Genomic DNA, 22,939 nt, shown 5'->3' on the forward strand with positions numbered 1-22,939 from the left:
TTTTTCCCCTACTTGATTACAAAAGCAGGAAGTCTGTTGTGGGGTTCTGTTTTTCTTCCACACAATAAACTGTATTGTCTGCTTGCTATATTGGTATTTGACTAACAGTAAACTCCTGGGGAATTGAAATAGGACCCATGAAAATCTAATTTTCAAAACACTTGTGTAAAGTAAAGCATGGTTACAGCTTCTAGAAGCACCAATGTACTCTTGCATCAAAGTCATTTTAGTTGCTCAGCCACAGATTTAGTTTATATACTTTGGAAAGGGACAACAGGAGAACAGTGGCTTGCTTCATATTCCAGGTGTGCTTTTTAGCTTCAGCATAGGTATTGCTGAGGCACCAAATATTTTATATGAAATCATAAGTAGTAATGTTATTGAAAATGCGAAGTGATTTTTGGCACCAGTTGAGTTTATAACCACAGCAGTCAATTCACTGTCTTCATGAAGCATCCTTTTCAAAATGTTCCTGATTCTCATTTTTATTCAGTAAATCAATTCATTCCTGAAACCTATCCTTTTACTTCAGTAATACAGTTAAAAAAAAAAAGGAATGGCGATTGAGGGGAACTCCTTCTCCCCCTACAGTTTTACTGGAGATAAAGGAAGGCGATCATGTTAAACAAGACAGAGAAAATTGTTCAGCCCATTTCCTACTACTAGGCAGGTAGAAAGTAGGTGTATTGTTCTGACACTGGCTCTAAGGATGGCCAGACTTCAAAGCAGCATTTCTAAAAATGAGTTTGTGAAATCTGGGAGCACCTCCCTTCAAAGAGACAAAATATGAAGTCTGACGAGTCACTTTTTGCCTTAGACTGAATGTCTACCCACACATATAAATAGGTACATTATCTTTTTGCGCACAAGCCATTAGAAAGCTGTGAAAGTTTGGGGTTGTTTATATTTTTGCCTGCAACGTTTAAGACAGCTGTCATCTGAATTGTGCACTGTCGTAGGCAGGAAAAGGCTTATGTAGCTATGCAGACGTTGAGGTCATTTTTCCTATTGATTCCTTCAGCTGTAATCAGTCACTTTAGTTGGACTAAAGGATAAAATCCAAACGCCAGTGCTTGTACTGGCATTTTCTTGCCTGGTAAGTATTTATGGCATATCATATATCTTCGTGTTATTAAACGGTGGCTTTCTCTCAGCCTTGAGTTAACTAACTAACTATGTTTTCGGAAGAAGAAGCAGGGAGAAGTGAGCAAATCAGCCAGTGCTGACAGTACAACAGAGGGAACTCCTGCAGATGGTTTCACAGTCCTGTCCACCAAAAGTCTGTTTCTTGGCCAGAAGGTATGCTCCTGCATTTTTATAAATTAATACCTATTTCTTCAGTGCTGCTTAGGGAATACCCCCTCCCACCACCCCCCTTTCCCCAAAACATCTAGGTACAATGGACATTTCCCCACTGAGCGCTTGAGGAGGTGTATGATACTAGTTTTTGAACAAAGAAATTCTCTGAAAACAACTTCTAGAACATTTTAAAAATACATAAATGAGTCTTCATATGGCTACATAATTAAATACTCAAATAGAAGGAAAGCCTGTGTGCTTGTAATCTATCTTGCCTTATTCATAAACAGCATAATTGTTACAGCTAAGCTTCTGCCAAAGATGAGATTATTCTAAGAATAAAATGTCTTTTTCCAATGGGCAGCCCGCTTCATTGCTGATGTAAATGATTTACAGGTTTTTACCAAAACCTATTTTAGACATTTGTTCATAATAGTGGTTTTATGTTTTGTTCTGCTTTGTTACTTACAAAAGTTAATGCTGTGTAATCATGAATGATGCTTTTCTGAAGAGCTAGAAGTCAACGATCCTTTTTTCCCTGTGAATATGCTTTGGGACATGGGGTGGTTTAATACCAATACGTATCGGCTTAAAGAGAGGATCCACTTAAAGAGACAATTCATTAAAGTAATTTGGTCTTTTATCTTGAAACCTGCCTTTAGTTCATGATACAAAGTTTTGTTAAGTAAAACTGCATCTTTCTTCTATCATTCAGTAATCAGATCATTGCGTTATAAGTCATAAAAGATGAGCCATTGTCCATTGTGGAATGTATCTCCTCTGACTCATTTTTATTTCATACTGAGGTTGTTCTCCATTTATCCTTCCACAGTTTGTTTGCTAAGTTTAACATGCATGAGAGTAACGTTATTTTTTGCAAGACTTCTGATTTTCCACATTTAATTTTACAGCTAGAGCTAGATTGTTGGTTTGGTAGGTTTTTTTGTTATTTGACTTCTAGTAGGGGGGTGGTTTTGAACATATTTTTAAAAACATTTTGATGACTAAACTAGAACCCAAAATTTATAAACTACATCGCTGTTTCAAGAAAGCAAGTAATGTCAGACTTTCGGACCTGATTTTGAACTCCTTTTAGTTACCGTAGGACACCTGTAGTAAGACCTAGTGTTGTGTTCCAACAAGGCTGACCCAGCAAATCAATGAGGCTTTGCTGTTGGGCTCAGTGGAAGAGAATCACGAACCCCAGGACTGCTTTAAGCTGTGGTGAGCAAAGCCCGTGTCTGTTGTAGAGCTTTCCAGTGAGTACCTTGTACTGGCAAGTGGACTTTCTGGCTTTCTCATTCACTTGGAGTGCAGCCCCCTGAAAAATTTACTGGTACGACATGTCCATCCCCATACTGGTTCATTGTCCATTAGCCCTGCACATGAGAGGGGCCAGGTGTTAAGCTTTTATTTGTAACACAGTACACGTAATTAAAAGAAAAATGAAAAGATGAATGAAAATCTGTTTGTCTCCTGTGAGGGAACACTCCAAATGAAACCGATTATTTTCTGAGGGGTAGAGAATGCATAGGTGCTGTAGAAATATGTCTAGCACAGATTATACTTTGCTTTTGATTCCCTGTGAGAAACTGCCTTTAGAGGCAGTAAATGGTTAGTGCAAAAATCTAAGAAAAGTAGGCTATATCTAACAAATATAAGAATTTTCTGTGTCCTATTATGTGTGAGTTAAAAATAAAATTCTTGCCTTGTTTGAGCTGATAAATAATATATTAATGTCTTTGTTCTGATTTACCCCTAAAATAGCACTTTTAGACCGACCTAAATTATTTTAAGTATTCATGTTAAGACTGAAAATGTGGAAAGCTTAAAATGCAAAAAAACATTTGCACTGTAGTGATCAAAGAGATTTTATTTAGCATAAAACCAACAAAAAAAATGTATTATGCTGGCTTATTCCTAGAAATATTTTGAGATCATTTCCCAGACATTATTTTCAAAACATGCATTTTCAAAATTATCAAAATAATTTTTATTTTCTTGTGATAAAAAAGGCAAAGATAAAGCTTTCAGTCATGGAATCGGTGGGAGTTGAATGTGTCCTCCCTCCTAAACTTGAGGTGTGTTTTGCATAGGCCAGGAGGCTCCTGGGGGTGACAGGATGTCTGCTGCTACGTGCAGGTTTAGCAGACTACGATCTGATTGATGGTGGTGGTTGTTAATTATTTAAGTGACACATGGAAGTCTCAAATAATTGCTGTTTATTTTCGAAATTTACAAATTAAATATAACAATTATCTATAAAAACTCTAGCGACTTTGAATCAGTTAAATGCATCTGCATAGCCATTTCTACATGCAATTGCTGTTTAAAAAGATAATACTGATTTTTAAAATACTTATCTAAGTTTAAGTCCGATGCTTAACAGAAAAAAATCTGTTTCGTTGTAGTTGTCTTAATTTAGTGCCACATGGTGTTCACAAACATAATGAACTGAGAATTTTCTTCAGTAGCGATTCTGGACAGTAGTGTTGCAGTTGGATTCCTTCAACTCGTGCATGTTGCTTTTTTCCAAAGCGCGTGAGGGCAGAAAGTGTTTGCCGGTTTGGAGGAGGACCTTTCTTCTGTTCAGCATAGCCTCGCTCTCCTTAAACAGCATTTTGAGGGAAGGAAAAATCTGCTAGTCTCTTGGGTAGGGAGGACAGTGTGTTTAGGTGGTTCGGCTGGAGGCCTGAAAACCATGACTCCTGGCTTCTGGTTTTGGCTGGTTCAGAGATAACCGTAAATCACCTCTTCTTTCTCTGTTGCCTTCCCCATTTGCGAAATGGAGATAGTTACACTCTTCGCACGGGTGGTAGGAAAGCTTAATGTGTTAAAACATGTTGAGCTTTTCCATTTGAAAAGCAAAAATATTCATATCAATCACAGTTACTTGATTTTTCTTGAATTTGTACATGCAGATTTTCAGTATACTTTCACATTCTGTGTGTTCTTAATACACTACAGTGCAAACACAGGAACCTGAAACCGAAAAACCCAAACAAACAATCGGTATCTTTTGAACCTTCTGTGACATCCTTGAACACCTTTACAGCACGTCTCTTCGGTCTGCAAAACCACTATCTGCTAGATCAGGAAATAATTTACTAGATGCAGGGGAGGAAGAAAATAATCCTGTTCTTAGTATCGTGTCATTCATAAGTGTTTAATGGGAAAAATCTTTTTCTTGGCTCCATGTTTGCAGAAGGGAAAGGGAAGGGTTTTATTTGCAAGAACAGCTCTTCATCCTTCTAACATCCCCAGATTTAATTACTAAAAACACCAACGAGAATGTTGCAAACCTGGGTATTGTTCCATTTTTAAAAAGTACTGTTATTGCATTAAATCTTTAGGTAACTGCTGACATGCAGCTAGAAATTCTTAGAGGTCAGGAAATGGCAAAGAACCCTTCAGTTATACATGTAGAAGTGTATTAGTGCTACGCTAATTAAGTATTAAAATCTAGTTAATATGTAAATGATTGCACATCCTACAAGTGACATCCCAATGGAAACGTGGTATTCTGCACATTAACTAGTTTGTTTTTCCTGAGACAATTCTGGAGTAGATAGAGGCAGAGTTGTAAGACCTCAAGCCTAAGCGTTAGGATTTGGACTTTCAGAGAGACCTCAGCTTGTTGTCTGCAACAAGCGTCTTCAGTTTTCTGTATGAAACTCATACCAGAAAAAGTTCCAAGACTTTAAAGGTAATTTTGTCTGAAATAAGAAATGCAAGGCTTGGCTCGGAAAATACTCATGGATGTGCTAAGTGCCATCTGCATTTTCTCTAACTAACATTTAATTGAAATGTTACCTAAAGTTATGTCCATTCTTTGTTGCACATGTATATGCAAGTTGTGCCTATTTATTTTTTTTAAGTGGCCCTTTAGGGGATCACTTCTTCTGTCTAATACATACTTCATACTATTGGGTGGCAAAACTGAGTAATTACTCATTGGAGGATTTAATTCTGTGGGAAAAGTCTGTTTTTTTTTTTAATTGTTTTTGGCAATCAGATAGCTAACAGTGCACTGAACAGTAAATGCAAAATTTAGCAAAGTAATACTTAGCTGCCGACATATGCTATCAGTGATGGGCAGCTTTTTAAGCATTTTGTTGTTGCTGTTAAATTGAAACTTCGATTACCAGCTGGTTGCTGTGCAAATCCCATATATGAGTAGGCGCAGAGAGAGATTAAAGGTCTGAAATCAAACTGCAGCCAATAGGTCTGGGGCAAAAACTTGTAGAACAGAGAATTAGGGATCAAAGAGAGTCACCTATAAAATGAACAAAATATGCTTAGGAACATACTAAAATCTCCACAAAACAGTCTTTTGGTGTGTGCATGTGTTTTGTTGTTGTTTTTTTAATTTCAAAATTCATAAAGTTTCTTTAACATTTTGGTTTGGTTTGATTTGACTTTTTTTTTTTTTTTAAACAGCAGTTGCTTGTAGTCAAACTCAAGACTCAAACTCAAGTATGAATAACTCGCCACGTGTGAAGTATTAAAGGATTCTAAGCTATTTGGAAAGCAAGCTTTCTTAGATTTTATTACAAATTCCTGAACAGACCCGTACTTAAAACAGGGCTGAATTACACTCATTTTTAGCCAAAATCACCCTATTTTGAAGGAACATAGTTTACTCAAGCAACATATGCAAATTATACGAAATTGCAGGCTTCTAAAAAGAGAAAGAAGGTCAATTCATATAATCACATGAATGAAATGGAAGTAATTTTTTCCTAAAACTTAAATATATGGATGTTGGCCTCCTTAAATGACCCATTCACTTGTATTGGTTACATGAATTGGCTCATATTCCCTATTAATAAACTCACATACACAAGGAGAAGATTTGAAGAGTAAAGTTTACAGAACGTGGATTTACAAACCAAGAGGCAAAATTAAGTTATTGGTGAGATTAATTGCCATGCCTGAATGTGTATGTTATGCTTCATAGGTTGAACCCAGCGGGCTTTGGATTCGAAGGAAAGCCTGGCTTAACTGCAGCTGGCTTCAGGACTTGCATAAATGAATGAGAACTTTCTCTTTCATAGTCGCTTTCCATATTGCCTAATCAGCTACTGAAACGATCGTTTTAAATGCATGTTGTAGATATAAGCGTAATTTACGATGTAGATAATGTCTTTCCCCATATGAAAGAGTCTGGAAAATTTTTTTGCACTTTGAAGTGTTTTAAGTGTTGGCGGTAGTAAACTTGGTGCACGCGAAATCGGACCTCCCAACATCGGCTACGAAGCAGCGTTACAACCCCCTGGTTATAAGCTTCCTCACATACCTGTCAGCGTGCTGCGGTTTCGACTTTTGCCAAGTTTGGCATTCGCATCCAATTGCCTCAAATTACGGAGCTGTTTCTGTGGTGTGGGTCACCTACTACGACGAGACACCCGAACTGTCAGTAGTAAGCAAACTGTGCTATCCCTTTACACCTCTAAGCACTTGCAAAAAACCAGCCTCACTAGTATGGCATGGCAGGATCAGTTTGTTACCATTGCTGGTCTTTTCATTGACTTCTCATTTTATACGCTAGTTTGTAAGTCTTGCTCAAAATGTGTTGCTAGAAGTTGAAATCTGCACTTCCTCATATTCATTAATCCTTTTTATTCTTTTAAGAGCACGTAGTGCGGATGTGAGGTTAATCTCTAGATATCTGTGCTAACTTCCTCACCTTACCATATGCCCGTGAGAAACCCTTCTGATTGTGTAATCATTCAGACAGCAATTGAGAAGCATGCTTTAAATACACGGGTGTTAATGAGAGGAGTTAATGGGCATTACTGGGTGGGGTTAACATCTCTATTTTCGTAAATGACAAAAGGAAGTAAAGCAAATAAAAACTAGAAGCAATAAGCACGTAATAGCGCCTGCTTACAGCACTTCACCAGCCATTCACAAAGGCAGCGGGACTGTGCAAATGAAAACTGAAGTGCCTGCAATACAGAATACGGTGACCACTAATAAGGACGGAGAAGGAAACGTGTCCCCTTGTTAGGATGGAGGAATCGCTGGAGACAAGCGTGTGCTTTCTCAAAGATATGCTTATGTTTGCTGGCTTAAAGAAGGAGGAGCAGCATCTTTTATCCGGTTTCAGTGCTGAACGGTCACGGGACGTTCCTGTAATCGATGCTTAAGAAATGAGAAACAAATACCCTCTTACAACGCCAAAATAAGAATCCCAAATAGCGGTCAGCATAAAGCCAAAACGGAGCTTGTTAGTAGGTCCGTTCATGTCCTCCCAGTGTGAACAATGTTTGAGTCTTGTGTTTGAATTTTTTTTGATAATAACCCTCCTTTATGACCTGCCTTTTATTTTGCATATTTGTTTGCAGTGATGCTATCTCCATCTGTGTTGCAAAGCTCACTTTTCTGCAGCTTCTCTGTGATTTCCCAGCTGTCCTGTTATTTCCCACCTCATGCTTTTCTTTTCAGCTGAACCTTATTCACAGTGAAATCAGTAATTTAGCCGGCTTCGAGGTGGAGGCCATTATCAATCCTACCAATGCTGACATTGACCTTAAAGATGACCTAGGTAAATGGGGCATGGGTTGACACAACTAACGGTCACATGGAAATTATGGAACCCAGAATTTACTCTCTAGGGCTTCATACATTTAATGAGAGCAGAAATTCAAATCTTGCAGGTTCTGTTTTGTTGAAGAACTACATTCAAAATACTTTTCCACCAAATCTGAATACTTGCAGCTATTGCTAGTCTTCAAGTTGATTTCACTTAAAACAAGTCATTTAAATTCTTTTCCATAATGATCATATGTGACTGTTAGCTATTTTGGGGGGTTTCTTATTTGGATACTTTGAGGACTAAAATACTTTTTTGTCAGGTTGTTTTCAAAATAAGCAGTTTCTCCATTCTAACTGCAATCTCGGGTTTTTTTCTGATACTCAGAGTAGGCAAAAAATTTTTAAAGAGGAATGATTAAATAATTAACTGTCCCTCAATCTTTCCTGCCTTGATTTCATGTTTAATTCAGTCAAATAATTTGTATCCACTATGCTTCAATTACTCCCTGTCACTTCCACATTCAGCTGAAAACAAATACTGGTATTATACCAACAATGAACTTGTAGATGCTATCGTAGATGGTGTATCGCTTTCAAAGCTTCTATCTTGCTCCAGATTGAAAAAAAGATTTAAAAAAAAATCCTTCTTCAACAGAAGTCTGTTCATCAGCAAAAGTAAAAGAAAAATTAACTTTCATGCATTAGGTACTGCATTCCCTTCTTATTTGATTACAGCTGCTGCTGTCTTTTTTTTAAACTTCCTTAATGGAATACAACCCGTAATTCTTCTACTACTGCATTTCCCATGGGAATGTACACAAGTAATTTAACAAGAAAAAGATTTAAGAAGGCTAATTTTTAAATCCGCCTTTCTCAGAAATAGGTGTATTTTTACAAGCGTCTCAGCCATTCCAACGCACAATTAGAAAATATGCCTTACCTTTAAAATATAAGATCGATGATTTGTATTTTTTAAAGCAAATTCAGTACAACCCTGTCTGCAAATACATGGTTTCCTCCATATGAAGGAGACTGTCATTTTTAGGAACAAAATGAAGATTAGTGCCTGTCAGCTTATTGATGCTGACAAAATGGAGAAACTAGTTATTTTGTTTGGCTTGATGATCCTGAATTTCTTTTTTTTAAACAGATTCCATATTTTAGTGTCATGCTCTGTGGGGAACTGGTTGTTCTAGGTTTCTGCAAAGTGAAATGGGGTATTAGCTGATTTTAAAACTTTGGAAGTTATCTCATGTGATTGCTCTGACTTGTCATTTTAACATTTATTTGATCATGTCATACTCAATATTCCTCCTCCTGTTCCCTACACCCCTTTCTCTACACACACCTGCACACACAACTCAGCATACTCCTTTGGCGCAAGGTTTGGAGATGTAAAGGTAGGAAAATATGGACGTTGGTACATGTGTAAATGTAGAGCCTGTGCTGGGTCTCTGTCCAACGTGGTTGATATACATCTGTTTACCTGTTGTAGTTGCAAGTTGTACAGGCTGACATTGCCACGATCGACAGTGATGCTGTCGTTCACCCGACAAACTCTGACTTCTACACCGGTGGTGAAGTAGGTAATGGAAAGTTCAGTGCTGCGGAGTTTGTATGTGTGTGCATGGTCAATCAGCAGCCACAAGCTTGTTGTAGCTATGCAGATTTGCATTCATTTCTCACTTCCAGCAGTCCTGACTGATAATAAATGAATAATTGCGAACTCAGTAGGCATTTCTGATTTTTATCACCAAATCAGACTTTGAGAAGTAACAATGGAATGCACCGCCAAAATTTGAGGTGCAGGAACAGTACGTTCAATGCAGGCATGTGACCAAAGCAAAAGAACTACCGCATTGTTTGTTTGACATGTTAAATGCCTGTTTTGAATATGGTTCGAGTCTTGATCTTTAGATTTCTAACCAGTTCCAGTACGCCCTCTCCATGCCAAGTTTCAGGTGTTCACATCTGACATGCTGGATCTAGCCCATCTGTATTTTCTGAACTCTTCAGATCGGTTAGTTTTTTCATGTTTTACCTTAGGGACTGATTACCTTTGTAGCCCTGCTCAACGGTCCTCAGGCCCACAAGCACACGGCTAGTGACGTTACATACATTTTTCAGGCAGTCGGTCATCTAAGCTACACCGATGAGAGAAGGCATGACAGAAAACATGACAGACGTCTTAAGGGTTACTCAGGGGACACGAATTATCTCAGTAATACCCCTCTCTGCGTACAGTATTTTGAAGGATTTTGTAAAAGGGTAGCGGTACTTTAAACTGCACTGCCTTGGTAATTTGAGAAGGCAAATCAGAATTTGGGCTGAATGCCGAAGTTGCTGGTGAGGGTGATGACCCACCACGCTTAAAAACAAAGTCACGTGATCCCAGCCTCTCATCTTAACCGTGTCATCGCTATGCGAACGGTCTCCCTCCACGCCCGAGGCCCTGTTTCAGTGCTGGCTTGGAGGGACACGCGTCCTGCTGCAGAGCTGGCGTGCCCTACACCACCCGCTTTTTCTGAAGGGGCTACTTTCCGAGTGACACGGAGGCGAATGTAGCTCTGTATAGCCTGTCGGAGCAGGAACAGCTGTGACTTGGCTGGCTAAACATTATGCAGAGACATTAAAATAAAAGTGTCAGAATACCCTGTAGCTGAAGAATACGCTGCTAAAGTCTGTCAGACTCACTTAGCTAATGTGCTTGTCTCCTATCCTTTGACAAAGAAATGCTTTGCTACCCTACAAAGAAAATTGTCTCTCGAAGCTGCACTGCTCATTCCTTAGTGTAGGTTCCTGTTGCCTCTGACTGCTGTAAGAAAGAATAGAAGTGCACAAATGCTTAGCTTCCAATGATTAACTTTTACCCATCTAAATTTTTTTTTTTTTTAAATTTTTTGTTGTTTTTTTCCCTAACAATTTAAATGTACTGGGGGCTTATCCTGAGAATTTTAGAGCCTAAATTTCTGCTAACGCTGTTTTCAACACTGATACCAATGCCTGCTGGGAAAGCATGAGATAATGATCTTATTCTCATGGGAGTGACACATATTTATGCCTGTGAGCAAATAAGCTACTAACCTTGAAGCTGTGAAGCAAGACTTCCATCAAGAAACTTGCTAATGTAGTGGAAAATGGTTAAATACAGGATGTCCTTTCCCAGATGAAGTTGATTTACAACATAGTTCTGAAATATAATTTCAATAGAAACCCTCACTATTAACCAGAAGAAGAAAGTAATTGAGGAGTAAATGCAGAAAACCTCACTGATCCATACCAAATACTACTTCTGCTCTTCTTTGTACCAGATCTGCAAGAAGAGAGCTCAGTGAAATAAACTGACGGGGTTGTTCATTGCTTTTAATTACAAATTAATTCCCAGAAGAAGGGAAAAAGCTGATCCTTCTGGATTGAATTAAACCAAACTAGGCTAAATTCCATTAAATGTACAACAGCTTTGCAATGGCAAAGAAATGACCTACTTAATAGATCTTTTCTGTTCCTAGGTTCTGCACAAGGCTTAATTATGTTTCCCCTTGAAACAAGAGAAATTAAGGATTACGAATGTCATGGGTTTTAGGACTGATCCGAGTTCATGGACTCAAGGGGAACACAACCGGAGTATATACAAATATAAATAGGAACGATACGGAAGTACATACAACAAGAATATAACTAGAATGGCAGACTTTCTTTCCCTCCCCATCCCTTCTCTGTCAGAGAGGTTCTGTAAGACCCTGGTGTCAGCCAGGTCTGCTAGACTGGCTCAGCAAAGGGCGCTGTGTGTCCTGCCGGCTGGCCTGGCGCCGCCTTTGAAGGGCGCCGCGTTTCCAGGCCCCTCGGTTCTGGGGCGGGTCTCCTTTCCTAGCACGCTCTCCTGAGGCACCTCGCTGCTGCAGAGAAAGCCAGTACCGTCTTTTCTAAGAGATTTGTGAGATGGTGCCTTCCACGCAGTTGCACAGGGATAGGTAACTGAGTTTCAGAAACCTCTTAGTGAGGAGTTTGCATAAACTTAGACCAAAGTATTTATATAAAAAAGCTTAAGTGAGCACAAAGAGCAAATTCCACTCTGACCTACACAGTCTGACCTTGCAATCCAGCTTTTGGCAAACACCCACTGTGAATTGGTTATGAAAAAAGCAAAAGAGAAGGCATACGTTTTTTTAATTGTCCTCGGCTTTTGTACCCCAAAAGCAGTAAACTGCCAATAGCAAAATAGAGGCAGGGTCACAGAGTCAGTTTTTGAATGAACAAACAAATGCATTGTTTTCAACTTTTAGTCTTCGTTTTGGAAGCCATTTAGCAACGGTGTCAAAACAAAAGCATCTTGCAGTCCTCTTAGTTCTTCGAGTAAGCTTACTATTTAGTAAACTGAATCTTGGAGGAGGGGCTCTGCTTCCTCGAGCATACAGTATGTGCACTTCCATCAGAAAATGCATTTTTTCTTTCTTCATCAGTGAAAGGAAGGGGTTTCACCAAATAAATGTCTAGATCTTTAGAGATCCTAGTTCTGAATTTTTGGAAATCAGTTTTCAAAGTAATATCTCAAATCAGAGCCTTTATGATATCACTGCTTTTTACTTATCTACCTTTATAATTAATGTGCACAGTGCAAAATTCTGTGGGATGCTTATGTAGTTAGGAAAATGCTTTCTTGGGCTGTTTTTTTTAATATTAATATTTAAAACTAGAGCTGCAAAATAAGATCTAAACCATTTAGTGATGGACTGCCTTTGTAAACAGCATACCTTTTGGTTGCCCTGAAACACTGCACAGCTCTTCTCCTCCCAGAATGACTTTGTCCAGCTCCTTAGCTGTAGTTAGAGAAGTTCATTGGAGGAATATGTTCCTTAGAGATTCTCCTTATTTCTGAGGCTCTTCCTCTTGGTTAAAGGTGGCTCAACAAGCTGGGCAGTTACCAAGTAAAGCAGCCCGCTGCACTCACGAGACTGTTTCATTCCTGGTGCCACCTGTTGGGGTCAGGGACCAAGATCAGGTGAGTTTCAAATTCTTATTGTGGCAAATGGCTCTTTAAAACAATTTGTAAGAGAGAGGGGAAATGAACCTTAGGGGAAGGAATTATGACCCTTCAACCACTCTTGAGCTAGCGCATTCTTCTGGAACATTTCACACTGACAGATGCTCGTGATAAGGAAGGAGGTAGGGATGTCATGTCAGATGTTTTGACTTTAAAAGCGGAGTCTGAGAATGTTAGCAAGGGATACCGATGTGAGGTTTTTGGGTTGTTAGGGTTGTCTTTTTTGGTTTTTTCTTTTTGTTGTTGTTGTTGTTGTTTTTAATGACTAGCTAATTCTGAAGTCCCAAAAGGTTTAGATCTTACTTTGCAGTCCCCAAAAAACGTTTGGGCAGAAAACTCTAGAATGATGTAATAAAAAATAATGATGAGTCACATGTCTGCTGTGGAAACCTGGGATCAGAGGAGTAAAATAACAATTCTCTGTTCAGGGAGCACTTTGGAAAAGAAAGGCGGCAAGGAGTTTGTGGAAGCTGTCATTGAGCTTCGCAAAAAGAACGGGCCGTTGGACATAGCCGGAGGTGAGGCTCTGCGCTTCGGAAACCTGCAGACAAAAGACGGCGGGCACTGGCTTCGCTGTCTGCGGCCGTCTTCATCGCGGTCAGCCAGCCAGGCTCGTTCTGGTACACCACTGGGGTCCACGCTGTCTGCAGACAACTTTTACGGGTTACGTGGTATTTGTATTCTCCAAAGTTAAAATACACACGTTGCATCTTGAGTAACCTTTACCAAAGCATCTGGGAAACGGTGCAGGGATGTAATATTACAAGTAAAATCAGTCTGTTCACAGGTACACGCGTACACAACGAATGTTGGTTATTAAGGGCACAGTTCAGAAAAGCAATTAATTAGAAGCTTATTTTTCAGAACAGTCGAGTCCCGCTCTGTTAAACATCTGCTTTGCTGAAGTGCCGCTGACTTTCACTGAACTTAAGCACGTGCTTAAAGTTAAGCATCTGCTCTGGTACTTTGTTTAATCAGTGCCAAAATCATCACTATAAAAGCTTACGACTTTTTGATGCCTAGTTATCAAAATTTATGTAATATCTGAGAAAAAATACTATATGAGTAATAAAGTTTGGTAATGACGAGATATAATTTTACACCATCTGTGAAATTGCTGATACATGTTGTTCATATAGAAGGCTGATTCTGCCATCTGTGTTTATGCTATAAAAATAAATACGGTGGGTGCAGTTTTGTAAACGAATTCTGACTGAAGCTGAAGGGGAGATGTAAGACTTCAGCTCTGACAGGAAAAATTACAACTGTTTACTTCTGGTGCTTAATACTTTTTTCCTTCCCTTTTTAAAATTTTTAACAAGTTCTTCTTGGAATTCTTGTTCTGCAAAAATATGTAGAATCATTTACTCACTTTTTTTTTTTTTTTTTTGGCTTACTTCTGTACAGTATTCTTTATCAGCCCAGACCAAACTGCTCACAAATAGGCTGCAAGTTGGAGAGAAAAGATTTTTTTTTTTCCTCAGCCATCGGTGCATCCCTCAGATCTGAGGGCTGCTTGGCAGTCTTACCCCGTGGGGAGCTCTACGCTACGCTGGCAGAAACTGGCTGTTAGGGACTTGTTGGAGGAGAATTGGTACACATCAATTTCTCAATCATACGGATATCCAGTTTTCAGATTTCTCGATTATATGGGTATCCCTTTAATCTACCAATAACCAGGACCCTTACCTGGAATATAATTGTAACTAGCGCAGAACGTGTCCATGGTTCTCTCTTTCTGTTTCTACAGCAAAAGCATAACTTCCCCTTTCAGAGTACTTGCATTTGAAGTAAGGGACAACTGCTCTTGGTAATTAACAGTTGTCCTCAACAGAATCCTAATGAGTTAATTAATGACTACCCTAGAAAACACTCCCTGAGAAATATTGAAGTTGGTGATGTGTATCAATACATTATTTTATTCTTTCGGGATGAAGATATTACCCACATTTCACATCTGACTAGAGATCTGTCAGCTGCTTTTAATAGATTTTTCTTGGATTTGTGATGTATTCTGAATCTGCCAACGTTTTAGTTGCACATTATGACTGAGGCTATTCAACATGTCGAGAATCTGCAAACCCATAAGAACGTAAATGCTTGTGCTTCCATTGTCCTTCAAAATGTACTCTTCTGATTAACCTCCGGTCAGAATGCCATATGGCAAAGTCTATTTTCTCTTTCCTGCAGCAGCTACAGGATAGTATCCATATGTGACGAATGTGCTCCAAGAGTTATTTCTACTATACTTAAATAACAAAATGCCTCATAAACATTCCAGAATGGAGTAGAGGATTTCTGGCCTCTAAGCACCTTTACAAACCTAATTTTTTTTTTTTTTTTTAAATTACTGGTATTTTTATTATTGTTTTTGAAGACATAAGCTGCCATTTTATACCTACCCTTTTGTGGCCACGTATGATTATATCCCAAAGCGTGCGTGTTAGGGCGCTGACTCTTTATGAAGGTTCAGTGGCTCTTGTGAGATTTCGACTAGCTGTTTTTCTTCCCTCAGCTGGTGATCAGGGTGCTTTTCTTCCCTTTTTTTTTTTTCCTTTTTTTTTTTTTAACAAACCGAAGTTACAAGTTTTTAATTGCAACCACAGACCTGTGGGTTCAGAAATGGCAGCGATCCTCTTATCCTGTTTTCTGGCAGGCGGAGCACAGTCTGTTGTTGCTCTGTGGTGGGAAGTGGTGAACCCAGAATGTGTTCTCCTGCTGAGAGAAGGCCTCTTGTCTGGAGAATCCCTGGCTGTCACTAGTTTGTAGGCAGGCTGTGCTGCATCCTCTTAGTCCCCACATGTCCGTGATAGTATCATGATGATAATACACATTTAGCATGCTAAAAATTCTTCTCCGTTTCTTTGTACATACAAGGCCTTGCCTGTTGGTATATAAACAGCGCGAATCAAACTTTGTGAGTCTATAAACGCATCCTCTCCAACCGTCTGCCAAGGACGGATGAAAGAGAGAAACTAAACCCAGCGTTGTTTAAGTGGTCTTGGATGACCCATACCCAAAAAAAACCTCAAGTAAGACCAGGCCCAAAGTCTTGAAATCACACAAAAGGCCTTCTTGACAGTTACTCAGAAACAAAGCTGGAAATGAAGCAAAAATCTGAATTCACCTCTTTTCTAGCCTTCCTTACCAGTTTGCATTCACTAATAGCTCTGAACTGATCCAGTTTGGGCTGCAGTGTGAGCAGAAGCTAGCTAAACAAACTGTGTATTTATCAGGAGTAGCTGAAGGTCACACAAGTCATAACCGTGTGACTGTCTAGCATCCCGATACTTACTGTAGCTCTGCAATAAACCGAACCAAAGCAAGATCATCCCTTGAACAGGTTTACATTCTAACAGATTACTTGCCTTTCTCCTTACAAGTTACACGAGTTTGCACAATCCCCAATATAAATGTGTTTCCTTTGATGTCAGCCATGAATTCTTGCTCTCTCTAAAATAAGCTCGATTATAGCTATGATTTATAAATTGCCACAGCAAAGTGCAGCTGGAAATGGAAAATACAAAGTCTCTGTAATCATGTTGTTATATTTTAAGGCTGTGTGATTTGTAATCTAAAACATTCACGGGGCTAAAGGAATGTCTGTCAATTGTTTGTTATTTTAATCACATATGCACTCTTTTAATCCTAAGGAGAGGAAAGCAATTATGTTTCACTTTCGGTTCTTACTAGCTGTTGTCAGTGCTGGCCATGGATTGCCTGCAAAATTCGTGATCCACTGTAATAGCCCAGGTTGGGGCTCGGACAAATGCGAGGAGCTGCTGGAAAAGACGGTGAAGAACTGCTTGGCTCTGGCTGATGAAAAGAAGCTGAAATCAATTGCATTTCCTTCAATTGGCAGTGGCAGGTAAGGCTGTTACACAAACCCGATGCCAAATAGGTCACGTTTTCTAAGTGCCATCTCATATGTTCCAGTCCCTTCTCAGGCACAAAACCCAATGCTGCAATGCTGACTTTATTCTTGTTCGTTTAGATCAGTTCCCCGAATGAAATGTTTCTTCTAGGTTCGTTCAAGCTGTGCATGGAGCCTGCAGTATTCTCCAGTTCAACTTGGCAGGTCTAGTAGTGATCCCTGCAGAATCTTAAAGCATGCAAATAGGTTAAAGAGCATAAAACGAACTTTTAAAGAAGATATTAAAAGGCTTTTTTCAGACTATCAATTTGTCCATATAAAATGGGGATGCGGAGGAGAACATGAAGAAAAGGGATCTATTACACTTAGTTTTAGTGCATAATTAAGCTTACGGAATACATGTCTTAGGACGGCCAGAAGACAGGGCTTAGCGTTCGTTTAAGCAGCAGACCTGAAGTGCCTTGATTCTCAGGATTTGCAGAGTCACTTCAAACTTTCACCCAAAATCGTAAGCTGAATTTCATGCAGTTTACATCACAGGACTCTTTCAGACAAAAAAAGGCCTTAAAAGCCTTTGCCAAAGTTTTTGAAAGCCAAAGTCTAAAGTTAAGGTCCTTTGGCTTTGTACAGGATGCTCGGTGCCTTTGAAAGTTGGATCACGTTCTTAAAGAGTCCAAATACGGACTACGCTTTTCATCTGAGGCTCTTGGGTTTGGGGCGGGGAGGGGGGCTTGGAATACTTGGCCCGTAAGGGTGGCTCAGTGTGAAGACCAAGGGCCAAATCTAGGCTGAATTACACAGTTGTGTATTTAACCCTGAACAACTGCCCCTTTTGAATTGGCCATGAAAGAAGTTGGCTGATGCACAGCAAGAATATTCTTCCCATTGTGCCGCGTTGCAACACTAGATTAATTCCTGCATATTCTGTGGGTTAGGGCAGGAAGTGCTGTTTGAGCTTTTGGGTGAATGAAGAAATAGGAGTTTCACTAGGATAATAAATTTAAGCGACTTGCATCAGACAAAGCTCCAAATAAGGTTAATTTGCGTGGGTGTCATTTTAAGGAGGTAACATGAGCAAACTCTGTGGAACGACAGAGAAATATAGCGGAGGGTTCCTACTAACCTGTTGAATTAGCTGTCAGGTTCACAGGCTAGTCAGCACAACGAGAAGCTGTGAATTGCTTTTTAGGAGAAACTGTATTCCTCCGTGGACTGCAGAGTGACTGTGGAATTGGTTGTGTAGGTGCCTAAAGCGAGACTCTGTAAAGTATCTTCCACAGAGCCCTTTCTCTTCTGGATAGCTCCCAGCAAAGAGCCATTCCCCACCCTTGTTGCGAAGTAGTCGATTGGTGTTGGAAGGTGGTGAAACCCTTGAATAATCATGAGGTTCACATTCTGTTATGAAATCTGGTTACTGACAGGCAAGATCTGTGGCTGAGTTCTCAGCTTGGCATACGCACGTCATTCTCACTCAAGCCAGTTGAAGCGGTGCTTTTAAAAGATGGAGAGGAATCAACAGGCCTTGAGAAATATATGAGGTTGTGTATTTTCCCTTTTTTCTCTCAGTTAGAGATATTAAAGCATAAATTAATTTTGGAGAGAACAGAATATATTCTGACAATACTCTACTTGTTTTTATGAAGTCAGAAGCATTAAAAAAAAAAAAAGTAAAGCTTTTAAAGACAACAAATGCCAAAGACACCACATGTGTCTAGCTATTCTAGTACAGACATCTGTCAAGCAGACATCACCCAATAAACCCACATAAACAGTTTCATTCTCTTTTATAGTTGGGGAATGGGATTACATGAGGGCAGTTCAAATAAATCACGGCGGGAAATAAAATAGCATACTTGTAGCGTTCAGTGGGCCAGATGCTCAGCTACAGCCAACTTGTGGAAGGCACAAGTTGGGTGCTGTACAGAGGTAGCCTGGAGTTCAGTCTGGTAGGGCCAGCAGGAGAACAGGGAAAGGAAAGTTAGGGATTGAACATAAAATCATCCTCGGAGCAGGGATTTCATTCTGAGGCTCTGACTTTGATCTGAATTGACACTAGCTTGGCTAAAGTCTCAAACCGCCTTGTCACAAGAATTTAACTCGGAGCAGTAGATCGACGCGAGAGGCTTCTGTTTCTTGCAGCCCACACATGGCCATTGGGTCAGCACCTTTCTTCTGATTTTTCTCCTCTGTCTCTTTCCTTTCTTTTGGGAGAGCGGTCCCAAACAATTTCTTTTAATCGGCTTCCCTTTGTGCGTGCCTGCCTTTGACCAGGCTGCTCTTCTTTCATTTGCCTTGCTGGAACACGACTGGAGGGGAAGTTGTATGACTTCAGAGTCCCCTGTGAGCAATTCAGAAACGGTGTATACCCTGATTTTGATGCTGGCCTGCGTGACAATTCGTGCTCAGGAGCAAAATTCCTCAAAGATCTGTTCAATCTATGCCAGGATGCAGCATTCATAAGTAACTAACAGGTGATGAGAAGTGGAGGCATGCCGAGTCTGTGTCTTTTTCTGTATGTAAGGTGACAGTAGGAAGTAGCTCCGATGTCAAAACTATGCTCTCAGTTGATTAACTTGTCACACAGCTGATTCTCCCTCACCAGCTCATTTGACTTTGGAAGAGTAGAAGGTTTTTTTCACAAGGCTTTTTCCTTTTTTTTTTTCTTCTTCAGTAAGAGAAAAAATTGGGCATTTTCAGAAAAGAAAGAAACAGCATGAGCTATTTCGTGTCATCATTTCTGAAATATCACAAGCATTATCTTCGGGCAGCATGTATGATACGACATTACAGGCAGCACTACCACAGAATTGCTCTCGGAGTGTATTTTGTGGGAAGGTAACGTGCAGTAAGCGGGCCGTGACACAGGCGGTTGCCTTTCTCGTTTTGCGTCTCGCAGCGTGTCATGAGAGGGAGAGTACAACAGCGTGTTGCTGTCGGAGTTTGGTGCTTCAGTGAGCAAATGCTAAGTGATGTTGCACCTGGTAGTGCCAGAGGTGAATTTAGCCCAGCTTCTTCGAATTGCTGAGGAAACTCCTGAGAAGCTCAGCCATCTGTGTAATCTGTAAATTACTAGTAGTGTTAATAGTACACACTTTATAACAGGGAGTATTGACCATTGTGTATCCGTAAGTGCGTGTCCGGCAACCAGGTGATGTTCAACGGGCTCTTTCGAATTCTGTTTGGGTCCTACTCGTAACAGAGTGATCATGGCCCATCACCGCACTTCACTGCGGCCCGGGGAGCGCTCAGACCTTGGCTAGGGCGAAACCACAGTCTGGGTGGGTAGCAGTACTTCGTGAGTAATACCGCAGCAAAGCTTAGGCCACATGCGAAGTAGTTACCAGGTGTGATTTCAGGAGTTTGCCATGACCTGTAAAACTCTCAGTTCAGGTCGTGGCTTTGTTCAGACCGTTCTAGTTGTGCTTGACCTGTTTTAAGATTAGATGAAACTTTCAGACAAGGGCTGCTAGATAAAAATATGAAAAAGCTCGTAAGAAGGGTTCCCAGATTAGGCACTGAGCTTTGAAATTCAGTCATGCACAGTTTTGTCATCTGAGAAAGCAGCAAGGTTTGTTCTGTTTTGTCTGTGGCTTCTCCAGAAGAAGGAGGCGGGAGCCTCTTCCTTAGGCATTACTAGAGGAGTAGAAAGGCCTCTGGTTTTCAAATCTCTCCGGCTGATACCAAGCAGATGCCTTTCAAGATGTTTTTCTTAGGACTGTACTTACATTGAATCAGCCTGTAACTAAAAAGGATGTAAGGAGTGTTGGAAGTGTTGCTGAGGTTGGCTTAGAAAAGCCTCCAAGTCCCTTAAGTCTGTCCTCAGCCCTGACACAGCTACTTTGGCTTCCCAAGCCCGGTGAAGTTAGACTGACCCCGTCTGGACAGGGCCCACTGTGGCCCAGCAGCGCAGACTTGCTCACCTTCGCTCAGCCCGCTTCACTTTTTCTACCACGTTTGAAATGGTAAGGGTGACGCCAGTGTTGCTTCCCACTACCAGACTACTAGAACTCATTCTCTCTTCCTTGTCAGTCTGCAGCAAGGCTGTACAAGTAACTTTCAAAATTTTGTGCTCTGTTATTAACCATTAATAGTGGTAAAACCGTTTTGTACTTTGTGTCTTTTCATGCTTTGTTTTCTACATCAAGTTCTCTATCCCTTTTTATTTTTCTTTAATGGTCGGTTTGCTTTCAGGAGGGGTTTGACTCTGCAACTTCTAATGTATATGCTGCTTTCCTGAACACTTCGGGCTGACTGGCCGTTGGTTTACTTGTCTGTTAAATGAGAATAATTGACCCATCAGATACTGCAAGGTTCAACCCATTAATGTGTGTGCACTCTGCATTCGTATTTTGGGAATGCTTTTCTTCTGTTTGAACATTTTAAGTCTTGCCTAAACAACCAAGTTTGCAGCTTCTAATTCAGGCTGTAAACACTGGCTTTGTAGCTTTATTTACCGTGCTGCGGTAGAGAAAAGACGGAGCATTCCCTGCGAGGTTGTACCGTCAAAAGCTTGTTCAGCAAGTCTTGATTGCCTTTCTTTTTCTGTCTCTCCTTCTAGAAACGGCTTCCCAAAGCAAACGGCTGCTCAGCTGATCCTGAAAGCCATCTCCAGCTATTTTGTGTCAACAATGTCCTCTTCAATCAAGACGGTGTACTTCGTGCTCTTTGACAGTGAGAGTATAGGGATATACGTGCAGGAAATGGCCAAACTAGATGCCAACTAAGCCTAGAAAGCTACAGTACCAGCCCCCTCTTCTGCCCATCGTCCTCCCCAAATCCTTAACTCATTGTGAAGCGGAGCACCCCTTATTTTAAATTTTGCTCATCTAGGGGAATAAAGGTGGGGTTTTTGTTGGGTTTTCGTTTTGTTTTGGGGGGGGGTGGTGTTTGTTTTGGTTTTACTTTCTAAAATGTTTTCTGTTGGCACTGATAGTTGGCATTACTGCTGTTAATGCACTGTATACCAGGCATCGTCTGAACTTAGTGTAATCTAGGAGATTTTATAGTTTTATTTTAATGAAGTATGGATTGAAGCAGAAAGCCGTTAGGAGTATGTAGTCTTTTACTTGTGAAAGAAACAGGCCGACCCTATTTTGTAACTGTGTTGTGGTGCTTTATCAATACATCGAGTGGCGTTCCTTTCATTTTTTAAAAGAACAGATGCTATAAACCTGATTTGTGTTTGTTTATTGTCTTAATGATAAATCTGGAAGAAAAAATACAGAAACCCTGTTGTCCTTAATTATATTTACAATTTTGAAATTGTGTGAATTGATTTAGTAAAATGTTTGAACTGTTGCTGTTGGTGTACTTGAATTAATTTTTCCCTTAAGCCTTCATTTTCTAAATTCTGAAAAGTTAGCTGTGAGAGGGATGATAAAACACCAGATCTGAACCAGTGGCCTGGAAGCGTGTTTGGAGATGCTGGGCCTCTTGCCTGTGCTGGCTGGAGGCGTGCGTGCCCAGCGACGCTCGCAGTCGGATCTTTTTCCAGTGAGCATTCAGACTTCGCAGTTGGTGCTTCAGATCTTCCTGTTCAGGATCTGACTTAATTGGCTGTTTGGTTTGGGAGGTTGAAGCCTTTTAGATCAAGCAAGGCCTAGGATTTTTTTGAACTAGTTCCAGTCATTTAATATTGGCCTGTTTGAAGCCATTTTGTATTTTTTTCCAAATATTTATGAGCCTGGTTCGTATTGGTTGCCATATCATTTGCACAGCTGAAATCCATACCAACATAAACCTTTACGGAAGTCACTTGTTTTTGTACTTTGAGAAAGAAGAGGTTACGCGTTCAAAAGCTATTGCATATGAATGCTCGCTCTGAAGAGGAAGCTCTTCCTTTGAAGTCTTTAGCCTACTTTCTAGATAGTAGGCATACGTTTTCCATCTCTGTTGAAAACTTCATTTGCTGATGAAAGAGTACTTCACATCCACTCTGGATTGATCCAGAGCAATGAGCGGACCAAAGCTGACTGACTTTTCCGTGAGCTCAGGAATACCAAATAATAAAAAAGTGTAGCTTAAGCTCCTGCAGGAGTTTGGGTTTTTTTGTGTAGAAGTCCAGATACCTGCAGCTTTCAAGTGGACTGCTGTAGAGGAACAGCAGCAGCAACAACAGAAGGTAAAATGTGAAATAACAGTGTTATCTGAACGCATGCACAAAGTTAAAAGGAGAAAAGGGTAAG

The 22,939-nt window shown here is 40.2% G+C and overlaps 1 protein-coding gene across 5 annotated transcripts in view; it reads left to right on the top strand.

The window, feature by feature from the left end:
• LOC103904428 (core histone macro-H2A.1) overlaps positions 1-22,052 on the top strand; it is a 39,365-nt gene extending 17,313 nt beyond the window's left edge. For 2 of the 5 annotated variants that reach the window (XM_009285911.1, XM_019473863.1), the window contains 5 exons: positions 1,189-1,299; positions 7,750-7,849; positions 13,309-13,398; positions 16,574-16,748; positions 21,313-22,052. In XM_009285911.1, coding sequence (XP_009284186.1) covers positions 1,189-1,299; positions 7,750-7,849; positions 13,309-13,398; positions 16,574-16,748; positions 21,313-21,478 — 642 coding nt within the window. In that variant the 3' untranslated portion in view covers positions 21,479-22,052. Of the gene's footprint in view, positions 1-1,188; positions 1,300-7,749; positions 7,850-9,334; positions 9,426-13,308; positions 13,399-16,573; positions 16,749-21,312 lie in introns of all 5 variants that reach the window. The other 3 variants (XM_009285913.1, XM_009285912.1, XM_009285915.1) reach the window with 3 other exon arrangements.
• The last annotated feature ends 887 nt before the right edge of the window (positions 22,053-22,939 follow it).

This window comes from Aptenodytes forsteri, unplaced genomic scaffold (assembly GCF_000699145.1).
Source record: "Aptenodytes forsteri isolate BGI_AS27 unplaced genomic scaffold, ASM69914v1 Scaffold54, whole genome shotgun sequence".
NCBI classification, from domain to species: domain Eukaryota; kingdom Metazoa; phylum Chordata; class Aves; order Sphenisciformes; family Spheniscidae; genus Aptenodytes; species Aptenodytes forsteri.